Genomic DNA, 12,986 nt, shown 5'->3' on the forward strand with positions numbered 1-12,986 from the left:
TTCTTTTTAGAAATGATGCCTTTTTTTTAAAAAAAAAACTTATAGATTAATTTGATATGCATTTTCTTTCAAAATTAACTTTGTTCACATCTAAATAGGAATGTAAATGAATCAAAAAATTTGTGAACAAGTTGATGTTAAGTAAGAATTTATTTATATCCATTTTAATACACAAGATAATTAAATGAATAAACTTAACAAGTCATTAAACTATATGAATAATCTTGAACACATGGGTTTAGCTCATTAATATTTATGAACAATGATGTGGCGATGGAGGGAGGCATACCTAGCATAGAGTCAACTGTTAGGGTGGAGGTCAAAGTCAAGATGGTCAATGTTCGGGTGTCAAAGAACCGAACGGGATCAATGCCCGGACGTCAACTGTTAGGAATTAAAGGACTTGTCCTCTAAATCGTAACTAGCTCGGGAAGAACAAAACAACAACAAATCAATTTACATACCCCCCAAATTCTTGTTGTAGTGAATCAACACCATTTTAAGGAGGCAATGCAAACATCAAAAACTGAACAACATCTCACAAATCCAAAGCAGTAAATCAAGACGATATTAAGCCAAAACAAAGACATCATTCGGATCATTTGCAACCCCACAATAAGAATCACTAATACCTACTAAGGAGATTTTCTTGCCCTTTTCTCACGGTATGGAGGAGAAATTCCGCTTCAAGAGAGGAGTGCTGGAGAAATGGTGGAGAGGGGTTAGGGCACGGCTGCGTTGGCGGTAGTGCTATGTTTGGGCTGATCTGAGAGAGATGGGAGGAGAGGCAAGGGTCGCGGCTCTGGTGCTCGCCTAAGGGAAAAGGAGTCGCGGTTGTGGCTCGAGGGAGAAGAGGAGGAATATCGTCGGCTACGACGCTCGTGTGAGGAGAGGCCGACGGCTATGTGTGGTGCTCGAGCGAGGAAGAAAGGTCGGCTTAGGTGCGAGAACTCGACGGTTGTGGCTCAACGGAGAAGAGAACGGCGACAGCTTGAGGAGAAGAGGCTCGGCGAAGGAGGCGGCGCCGCGAGAGGCTCGGGGATGGAGAAGATTGCCATGGATTTGGGGAGAAAATTATAAGAGAGGGAGAGAACGCGTGCGGCTCGGGAAGAGGGGGTTCGGCGGTGGGTTTTGGGGAGAAGGGTTTGGCGATTATAGGTTTATAACTTAGGAAATTTTAAATAAAACTCTAGATCGGTTTCTCAATCAACTCCCACCTACGGGTATTCCAAACAGGCTTTTCTCAAGCCCATAAATGCATCCCCTCTAAATATGTCATACAAGCTCCGATTAAATCCCAAAAAAATTCTAAAAATTCTTAAAAATTACAATAAAATTATTTCTCAATAATCCTATTATTTAGTGTTAGTTTGGGTACCGTATTTCATATTCTCCCCTACTAATAAAAATTTGGTCCCCAAATTTACGACCTAAGTACATTGAACGACAAATGACATTTTTATAGTCAGCCAATCTATGCCTAGGATGATATCAAATTCCACCCTTCCCACACATGTAGATCCATCACAAGTGTCTGACCATCAAAGTCCAAGGAACATTCTTTGACTTCTTGACTAATAATAAGTACCTCTCTAGATGGTACAGATACTGCCAACTCATATGTCCGGCGTGTAGGTAACCCCCTGATCTTATCCAAAGATACCCAAGAGGTGAACGAATGAGAACTACCAGTATCTATCAATAGATCTACACTAAATGTATAAAGTGAACTGATACCTCAAAAGTCCAATCCCTCGGCCCGCTGCGCCTCCTCCCATGTGACAGCATAACCACGCCCCACTTCTCTGCTCGATGGTGGCATCCTTGAAGTAGACTGATGTGGAATCGGAGGATCGACACCCGGCTGCTGCTGCTGGTACTGAGGCTGCGGCTGGAATGCAGATAAGGTTGAGATGGAAGGGAATGGTCCTGTTGTACAGGATATGTCTGATAAGGAGATGCTGCAGTAGAGTACTGCGTGGTCGCTGGCATCACTGGATACTCCTGACTCTGGATATGATATACCTTTCCCTGGGGCACTGGCGGTTGTGGCTAATATGAAGCATTCTGAGTCCTCTGAGGTCCTTTCTGTTGTCGTGGCTGGGCGAGTCACCCTCCTTGAGTGGTATCTTTAGTCGTCTCCAACTGAGCCTTCAGATTAACTCGAAAAAATCATAATTCGCAACGAGATCGAAATCCCAAAAATGCAAAACCCAACATTTGACTCGAACCTGGTTCCGATACCAAAAATTATCACGCCCCCAGAGGAGTCCCTACCGACAAAAATCCGACAACATCTCCCCTGTACCGATGATAATTGAGACCAATATACATACACAAATAACATATAACATATTCATCAACCCACACGGTTGGATATAAGCACAACCACGCAGTATAATAAGCCCACACGGCTGAAAGTAAACACACAACCACGCGATATAATAACAACCCACACAGCTGAAAGTAAACACACAACCACACAGTATAATAACATCCCACACGGCTGAAAGTAAACACACAAACCACACAGTATAATAACATCCCACACGGCTGAAAGTAAACATAGTGGAAAATCATAAAATAACACGAATGTAAGACCAATAAAGCCACTAACTAAAATACTTGCAACCACCTGACTACACTCCAAAATCCACATTAACTTATTGGAAAACAAAATACGCAAAATCAACCTACCACCCAAATAGTTACAAAACCAAAAAGAAGACTATCCTCGAGTGTGACGGGGGACTGGCAGCCGGGACTCTCCAAGCATCCATGACTCATCTATCTATTACCTGGCGGAAGAAAATCAGTTTGCGAGGTGGTGAGTATTGGAACTCATAGGATAAGGAAAGATAGTGCATGAACATAATATATAAATAGAAAGTGAGCCAAGAGTATACAGTCTCATAAGAGAAATAGAAGATACTAAAACAGAATCATTATAAATGCTCATACCTGAAATCATATCCTAGGCTAGTAATAGAAGGTCAGAAGTAGTACTAATATGCTACAGTACTGCTCATAACTACAGAGAAAATATGTAAGGTATATACAAACATCCAATAAGTAAACCAAGGACTAAACACCTACAACGATGGTATATCTCAACATAAGCAAGCATAGCAACATAAGTGAGCAACAACAGTAAGTAAGCAATAACAGCATATGTAAACAACAGCAGTCAAAGCAAGTATAACAACAGTGTATGCACGGATGGTCACTCCCGCCCACCTCTTTGCACCATGACCCCTGTATGGTCGAGAGGCCGAGTCAGTGACAGACTGTACACCACTCCAGCTACCACTCTCTCGAGTGACCGAGGGGACAGTTGCATAGAAGCTAACTAGCTATATATGCGACAGGGATCCCTACTGCTCGCAACTCCAGCTATCACTACCTATGAGTGACCAGTGGAAGCACGACAAGACAAGCAGCATCAACTCCAGCTACCACTCTCTTGAGTGGCCGAGGATGCGGCCTTGGTCAACGACTCTCTCGATCGCAAGGGAGAATTTGTCATTGACATACATGCCATGATATGATGCGCCAAATGCAACAGTCATCATACAAATATAAGTAGAAATTAGGTATGCTACATGAAGCCAGCATGCTCAATACGATACATAAATAAATAGCAATCAAAAACATGCAAACATGGTATCTAGTATATGCTACGTATCATGGATATCAACAAGAGACTGTATAGATATGGAAACGAGTTTCTCAAAGATCGCGTGGAAGTATCAAGCGCAAGAAAATAAGAGTGAAGTCAAGGTAAAACAATTCTTATCTAAAAATAGCTCATGCACCAAGGTCAAAGTATTAAAAGAAACAAAGCAAGAAGTATCCGCCTTTATACGTAGACCGTGACAAAAAAAATCTCACGTCGAGACGCTCGTCTCGAATCAAAGTCTTGCATCAACATATTTACGATTTCAGTTAATTCAAAGTGCTAAGCAAGGCATTATCATGAAAACAACAAAGCACGATCTACCCGAAATTTCATCTCAAAAAACAAAACTAGCATGATTAAACAAACCCTCCGTGAACTCTTTAACAGGAATTCCCTAAATCAACTCTAATACGCCAAACCTGCAAGTTTTCAGCATACACACATTGGATGCGTTACCAAGACAAAAACATCACAAAATCAAATTCGTATTACCCTTCCAACTAGATTGTGCATGCTTACACATTACACTCAATGCAAGAAAAATCGCAACGAATAATCAATCACAGCAACCCTTTACGGCAAGAACTCCTGAAATCCGACGAAAAGAAAAATAGGAATTAAAGGACTTGTCCTCTAAATCGTAGCTAGCTCAGGAAGAAGAAAACAACAACAAATTAATTTACATACCCCCAAATTCTTGTTGTAGTGAATCAACACCATTTCAAGGAGGCAATGCAAACATCAAAAACTGAACAACATCTCACAAATCCAGAGCAGTAAATCAAGACAACATTAAGCCGAAACAAAGACATCATTCGGATCATTTGCAACCCCACAATAAGAATCACTAATACCTACTAAAGAGATTTACTTGCCCTTTTCTCACGGTTTGGAAGGGAAATTCCGCTTCAAGAGAGGAGTGCTGGAGAAACAGTGGAGAGGGGTTAGGGCACAACTGCGTTGGCGGCAGGGCTATGTTTGGGATGATCTGAGAGAGATGGGAGGAGAGGCAAGGGTTGCGGCTCTAGTGCTCGCCTGAGGGAAAGGGAGTCGCGACCGTGGCTTGAGGGAGAAGAGGAGGAAGATCGCCGGCTACGACGCTCGCGTGAGGAGAGGCCAGCGGCTGTGTATGGTGCTCGAGCGAGGAAGAAAGGCCAGCTCAGGTGTGGGAACTCGACGGCTGTGGCTCGACGGAGAAGAGAACCGGCGACAGCTTGAGGAGAAGAGGCTCGACGAAGGAGGCGGCGTCGCGAGAGGTTCAGGGATGGAGAAGATCGCCGTGGATTTGGGGAGAAAATTATAAGAGAGGGAGAGATCGCGTGCGGCTCGGGAAGAGGGGGTTCGGTGGTGGGTTTTGGGGAGAAGGGTTCGGCGATTATAGGTTTATAACTTAGGAAATTTTAAATCAAACCCTAGATCGGCATCTCAATCAACTCTCATCTCCGGGTATTCCAAACAGGTTTTTCTCAAAGCCCATAAATGCATCTCCTCTAAATACGTCATACAAGCTCCGATTAAATCCCCAAAAATTTATAAAAATTATTAAAAATTTCAATAAAATTATTTCTCAATAATCCTATTATTTAGTATTGGTTTGGGTACCGTATTTCACACCACATTCAGTTAGCAGAGTCACCACCTCTTAGCTTTCCAGTTTCACGCTTTCGAACAAGATCAAACAACATTGGTGAATAATGTTTTTGAACTATGTTCATCAATAAATCTCTTATCAACATGTTAAATAAAGAAAGAAACTTTCAAAATGGACAAAAAAAGTTTGTATTATCAAACTCAATAACCAACCAAAAAAGTTTAAAATGTAAATGTTTCAAACAATCAAATAAGTTTAAATTGAGAACTCGATAACATCTAAACGAATCAAACTCAAGTTAAACTTGAACCAAGCTCAAGTTAAGTTTGAACCAAGCTTAAGCTCATAAAAAAGAAATGAAGCTAAACTTGAACAATTATTTTAATGACTTACTTCATTTTAGGCTTAACTTAGCTTAGTTACCTTATTAAAATGCTTGAACACTACAAAACTTGACATTGCTTGTTTACAACCATACATCTAAGTTGAACCATGACAGAGAAATAATAATAATAATAATAATAATAGGACAAATCAAAAAGGATTTTTTTTTCAAATTGTCAAAGGGGCGCTCCACTTTGATTTTTTATCAAAAGGGTGTTCCACCCCAGTAAAATGATACAATTGTCTTTTAGTATCGTTTCGATTATTATCTTGTTTATATCTCTGATATAAAATGACACATATTGTAGTAACTATAATTTTATATCTGTTTCAATTAACAGTTGTAGCAGCTAAGATTTAGTAGCTACTACAACTATAACAATTGTAATAACACTACAGTTTTGTAGCTACTAAATATAACATGGAAAATAACTTAATTAAGAGGATTAAAATTTTTTGAAACCTTCGAAAAAGCTTTAAATGATATTTTTTGGCCTAAGATTAGGCCATTACAGGTTATCTCTAATGATACATATAAATCTCTGAACGAGATTCGATTTGATATATTATGTATTTCGTAATTCAACCTGAGTAAAAAAATTATGATATCTCAAAGTTTACTTAATATTCACATAGTATGAGCAACGATTTCATAGATGGTACACAGTTTATAGTTGCTATAACTATTTGACAACTCAATTATAGTAATTACAAAATCGTAGTTGTTATAATTATGTAGCAGGTACGAAATCATAACTGATATAATATTCATCCAATTTAGGATTTAGATAGAAAATATAAAGGAAAGATAATAGTGAAACAATACAATGGAGGATAATTCGATAATTATACATAAGGATAATATGCCCTTTTGATTAAAAAAAAAAAATTGGAAGGGGGCATCATCTTAGTGATTCCAAAAATAGAGAGCGCACTTTTAATTTTTATTACTACGACTAATAATAATAATAATAATATTATTATTATTATTACCACCAAAATGCATTAATAGAAAGGCTTCTAATTGCAATCCATCACTCTCTTGCGTGTTTTATTTTTTTTTTAATTTATTTTTACCACATATATATGAAATTAACTAAAATAATTTAGTTTTGGTATGAAGGTAAATCTCCGCTGTCGGGTCTTCGTATCGGATTCGGATTTTGTATAATGGATGTCCGACCCATACGCCAAATTTCTGTTTTTCTCGGAAGGACAACCGAGACAAACCCTAGCTTAAGGATCCGTCCGCACACCGTTTCCTTATCTACCGGATCGACGCCTCTGCCTCCGTCGACCCCGCCGGAGCACTGCCTCCATCGCTTACGCCGGACCGAAGCCAACACTAGCCATCTGCTTGATGTTATCTTTGTAAGTGTTTTTTTTGTCGATGTTCTAGTTCCTTTGTTCCGATGATCCTCTACTTTACGATGTATGCGCAGTAAAAGCGTTTGTTTTGTATTTTTCTTTTTTCTCTTTTCCTTTTGGATCTTGCCTATTTAGCTAGATTAGTGTTTGGGTCAACATTTTGTGTTCTTAAACTTGAGTTGCAGAAACATGATGGTTGTACTGCTAAACTACATGTGGAAGGTAAACTATGGTCTTATTTTCCATAGGTTGATGCCGTTTCCTTTTTCACCGTAACCAATTATTCAATGTTGCATTTGGCCCTTATCGTGTTGTTGATCTTTAGGAACACTGTTGGTTGTTATAATAGAAGCTTCATGAAGAACAGAAGGGAGGACGAGAAGTGTTCTAGGGATTTACTATTGTGCTACATGTTTCTGTTTGGATTTTATCATTTTTGCACTTTTATATTTTTTTTAAGTGGTATAATGTATTAGGAGACTCACAAGTGGACTTGTTAGATTTGAGATTTTTGTTGACGAGTAATTGCCTTGTTAAAATCAGCAATGCCAAAATTAGTTTTTAACTGGTATATTTAGAGGCACTAGATGCATCTAGGATCTAAAAGGTCTGGGCCTGGGCACACAGTGAAAGGGGTAGGGTGTTCCTATGTTACATGCGGCACACACTTTTCAAACTTGATTATATATCACACATCTCCATTTTATACTAGTGCATTGGCGTGTGCCTTCCTTTCACCTTAATAGAGTCGCCTCACTTTAACTACTAGAGGTACCTAGTTTGTTGTGCCATCTAGTGCATAGGCGTGTGCTTTGGAGAATACTTCACTAGTTTGTACTAAAATCTTTGATAGCGATTACATTTTCTCTTGTACCATGATGTTCCCTTCTAATGCTTTCTTGGACACCGGTTGCTTATTTAAAATTACCTATTTTTTTTATCAACATGAGTATCGATCCCAAATTGTTCTGACTCAGAAACTTCTGTTGTATATTTTTGTCTTCTGTTTGCTTCACTATCTTCTAAAAATAGGTAGATCTTCTCATAATTTGTTTTTTTGACAAAGATATTGATTTCAAGCATTAATTTACCCAATTTTAGCTTTATATTGACTTTTTGTAATTTATCTTTCTATGTTTGCTCGTTGAATTGGATAGTGTTCTTATTGCTGAAAATCTTTTTATTTAGAATTTCAAGGTTTTGAGCTAGCAGTCAACAGGAAAATGGCTTCACGTTTCTGGACACAGGTGTGCTTTATTACAATATATATATAGTACGAGTTCCTTTTTTAGTTTGATTTGTTATTGAATTCTGGCCTTCAGGGTGGTGATAGTGATACTGAGGAAGAGGAAGAGGAAAACAGTGAATATGATGGAAGTGATGCAGAACAACCTGCAGGTGATAATTCTGGGGCTGCAGCTGGGAGCAGGTACCTCCGTGGTCAAGCCAGTGATAGTGATGATTCAGATGGCCAACACCGAGTGGTCAAGTCTGCTCGTGACAAAAGATTTGATGAGATGGCTGCTACTGTCGATCAGATGAAGAATGCTATGAAGATAAATGACTGGGTTAGTTTGCAGGAGAGCTTTGAGAAGATAAATAAGCAGCTTGAGAAGGTTGTTCGTGTCACAGAGTCTGTGAAGGTCCCAAATCTTTATATTAAAGCCTTGGTGATGCTGGAGGATTTCTTGGCTCAGGCCTTGGCTAATAAAGATGCTAAGAAAAAGATGAGCAGCAGCAATGCTAAGGCCCTTAACTCAATGAAGCAGAAGCTGAAAAAAAATAATAAGCAGTACGAGGAGATAATAGCTAAGTACCGTGAAATGCCCGAAAGTGAGGATGATGGAACTGCAGATGAAGATGAGGAATCAGATTCAGAGGTGGAGGAAGATCCATCAAAGATTGTCATGTCTGATGAAGAGAATGAGGATGATGATGATGATGATGAGGATGGGCATGATGAGGCAACTGAGGGTGATGGAGTCTGGGAGAGGAAGATGAGCAAGAAGGATAAACTTATGGACAAGCAGTTCATGAAGGACCCAAGTGAAATCACATGGGATATTGTCAACCAGAAGCTCAAAGAGATTGTAGCAGCTAGAGGCAAAAAAGGAACAGGGAGAGTAGAGCAGGTTGAGCAGCTTACTTTTTTGACTCGTGTTGCCAAAACACCTGCCCAGAAACTTGAGATTCTATTTAGTGTCATATCTTCACAGTTTGACATCAATCCAAGCTTACTTGGGCATATGCCTATCAATGTCTGGAAGAAATGTGTTGGTAACATGCTTCTTGCACTTGATATCCTTGAGCAATATCCTAACATTGTGGTTGATGATACAGTTGAGCCTGAGGAGAATGAGACTCAGAAGGGTGCAGATCATAATGGAACTATTCGTGTATGGGGTAACTTGGTTGCATTCCTTGATCGACTTGATTCAGAATTTTTTAAGAGCTTGCAGTGTATTGATCCATATACTCGAGAGTATGTTGAGAGGCTTAGGGATGAGCCCCTATTCTTTGTGATTGCACAGAATGTGCAGGACTATTTGGAGAGGATTGGAGACTTCAAAGCGTCTTCAAAGGTAGCACTGCGCCGACTTGAGCTTATATATTATAAACCTCAGGAAGTTTATGATGCAATGAGGAAGTTGGCAGAGCAGACAGGAACAGAAGATGGTCTGGGGAATGGTGATGAGAGTGAAAAAAATCTGTCTATGGAGGAAAACAGAGGACCTCCAGTTTTTGTCTCAATTCCTGAACTTGTGCCCAGGAAGCCCACATTTTCAGAAAGCAGTAGGGCATTGGTGGATGCGTTGGTATCTCTAATCTACAGTTATGGTGATGAAAGAACAAAGGCTAGGGCTATGCTGTGTGACATATACCACCATGCTATTTTTGATGAGTTCTCTATTGCTCGAGATCTCCTATTAATGAGTCATCTGCAGGATGGTATTCAACTCATGGATATATCTTCTCAGATCTTGTTTAATAGAGTAATGGCCCAGCTGGGACTCTGTGCCTTCAGGGCAGGGTTGATTCAGGAAGCCCATGGTTGTCTCTTTGAATTGTATCAAGGTGGTAGAGTAAAAGAATTACTGGCTCAAGGCTTTTCCCAAAACCGATATCATGAGAAAACTCCTGAGCAGGTAACTATCATTCAACAAAGTTCCTTTCTTACTGCTTGATGTTGCTGATTGATTAAGTAACTGACTTTATAAGATAGGAACGGTGTCTCCAGTTGCGCTGCTGGTCAATTTGAATTATGCACTTTATGTATTTATTTTGACTGTATCTGTTTTGTGACTCTATTTAACTCAGTTCTGTTTGATTGTTGCTTATTGACTGCAGAAGTGACTGACTTTATAAGTTAGTATCTTTTTTATAACTTAGTAATTTTCCTGCTCATATTACTGAACTCATTCATTCTATTGTCTCCTGTTTCAAATCTTCCTCTTTCCAAGTTTTAGCCTGCTTTAGACTATCTTTAAATCGATAGTTTCAACAAACTGATCTTTAGTTGTTCAAACTTTTTAACTAGTTTTTCTCTTGCCACATAAATATTACACCAATATTATCTAGTTTTCCTACTTCATGCAAAATTTATATCATTGAATAGTTAGATAATATTTATATCTTGGCTTTGTGTGTTGTATGAAATTTGTGTTTTGACCTAGTATTTTATAAGTCAGCTTGTTTGTTTGTCTTGTACTGCTTAATCCATGTAAAGTTGAACTGGCACTTTGAGTTCCATAATTGTTTTGATGAATAATTCTGCCATGGCTGACCTTATTTTTTAATTAAAAAATCTTTCGAAAAGGTTTGATATTTTCCATGTAGAATTAATCATGAGCTACTGTTTAACCGATCAAATACACTGTCAGAATCTTATTGGGGCTGTAGTTGGTTGGTGTGAGCTCTAGTTTGATTTCGGTTTTTGGTTAAGCAGGTAGATTTTTTTTTCTCTAAACTTTTTTCTGTGCATAAAATCTGCTATAATGTATATTTTCAGCTGAGTGTTGCCTCTCTTCACTATCTATTAATCAAACTACTTTATTATGATATATTATTAGACATTAGTGCATTTAGATGATCACAGAGAAATCTGGTTTCTATTGGCATTCTAGATGAGCAGACGACCAACTGGTGGCTGCATGTACTTGTGTTGTAGATATAATTCTACTTTTATGCCATTATACAATATTTCTTTTGCTGTTCCACTGCAATGCTTTCCTCTCATTGTACAAATCCTCCTCGTGACATTCTTTCTTGGTTTTTGGTGACTAAGTGATATGGTCTAATTATCTGCTTTGTGTGTCAGCGCAAAGATTTTCTTTTTTCCATTCAAGCAATATTGCTTTGACTATTATTTGACTTATCCTGTGTGTTTTAAACTGCTGTGCAATGAAAATAATATATTTATGTATATATTTTTATTTCATCAGGAGAAGGCTGAGAGGAGAAGGCAGATGCCATACCACATGCACATTAATCTTGAGCTCCTTGAAGCTACTCATCTGATCTCTGCAATGCTTCTGGAGGTCCCTAACATGGCAGCTACTGCATATGACCCTAAGCGCAAGCCTATTAGCAAGACATTCAGGAGACTTCTCGAAGTGAGTGAGCGGCAAACATTCATGGGTCCTCCAGAGAGTGTAAGGGACCATGTCATGGCTGCCACAAGAGCCCTTAGCAAGGGAGACTACCAGAAAGCTTTTGATGTAATCAGTTCTCTTGAGATCTGGAAGCTTCTCAGGAACTGTGATAGTATACTGCAGATGGTGAAGTCCAAGATCAAGGAAGAGGCTCTCCGGACTTACCTCTTTGCATTCGCGTCCTGCTATGATTCTCTCAGCTTAGAGCAGCTTACTTCTATGTTTGACCTCTCTAAGGCTCATGCCCACAGCATTGTTAGCAAGATGATGGTTATGGAGGAGCTGCAAGCAAGCTGGGATCAGCCTACAAAGTGCCTTGTCTTCCACAATTTGGAACAAACCAGGCTTCAGAGCCTACTCTTCCAGATGGCAGATAAGCTTGTAATTCTAGCTGAAAACAATGAGAGGGCTTTCGAGGTGAGGACTGGTGGGGGTCTTGAGGGACTTCCGCCAAAGCGCAGAGAGGGACAGGACTATACTGCCTATGGCGCAAACAGATGGCAGGATAATTCTGCTTCAGGAGTCTCACAAGGTAGGCAGGGTAGCGGTTATGGTGGCCGCCTTGGATACAATGGGAGGACTGGCGGCTCTGCACAAGCCGGTGCAGGTTCACGGGGCGCAGGAGGGCATTATGGGAGTATGGGACGGACATCGTACCGAGCAACAGCTATGAGAGCCTCACAAGTTGAGGGTTTTGCAGGAATGGTGAACTTAAGCAGGGCTGGTAGAATTTAAGACTTGTATCTTGCTCAACGGCATATCCTTTTGCCATTCAGAAGAGTTGTTTATTTGTTATTTTTGTTTGTCTCATGATCTGTTCGCAGCAGATTCGAATGAGGACTTAGCACCCATTTGTTTTCACTTAAAATTTGTTGTAGCGAGATTTATAACTTATGCCACCTTATTTCATCTCATGTTATTCTGTATGATTTAAATTTGCTTATTGTAGGTCTTGATATATAAAATCATGATCTGGATTGTAGGATCTAACAATTTTATGATCCATAAATCCTAAATCGATCTAGATCGGTTGGGGATCAGTAGTGGAATCAGAGCATACAATTGGAATCCTATAAAATTGGTGGGAAATTGGAACACTCTTATGTTGCAAATGAATCCTATAAAATTGGTGGGAAAATGGAACTCTTATGTTGCAAATGATTCTTCTCGTTAGCGGGAGCGATAGCGGAGGTGGTGATGTTGATGGCTTGTGGAGGGGATAGACGGGTCTCCGACTATCGACTGGACTTCTCACGATGGGAAGCGTTAACTAGTGAGCAACAATAGTAGAGGAGGCGATGCTGGCGGCTTG

The 12,986-nt window shown here is 39.6% G+C and overlaps 1 protein-coding gene across 1 annotated transcript; it reads left to right on the forward strand.

The window, feature by feature from the left end:
* Window positions 1-6,861: 6,861 nt before the first annotated feature.
* LOC122028903 (eukaryotic translation initiation factor 3 subunit C-like) lies at window positions 6,862-12,588 on the forward strand. The gene is made up of 4 exons (XM_042587876.1): window positions 6,862-7,025; window positions 8,211-8,269; window positions 8,345-10,168; window positions 11,465-12,588. Exons 2-4 carry the CDS (start codon window positions 8,246-8,248, stop codon window positions 12,407-12,409), a joined length of 2,793 nt encoding a protein of 930 aa, XP_042443810.1. The 5' UTR covers window positions 6,862-7,025; window positions 8,211-8,245; the 3' UTR covers window positions 12,410-12,588.
* The last annotated feature ends 398 nt before the right edge of the window (window positions 12,589-12,986 follow it).

The sequence above is a fragment of the Zingiber officinale genome, chromosome 10B (assembly GCF_018446385.1).
Source record: "Zingiber officinale cultivar Zhangliang chromosome 10B, Zo_v1.1, whole genome shotgun sequence".
Taxonomy (NCBI): Eukaryota; Viridiplantae; Streptophyta; class Magnoliopsida; order Zingiberales; family Zingiberaceae; genus Zingiber; species Zingiber officinale.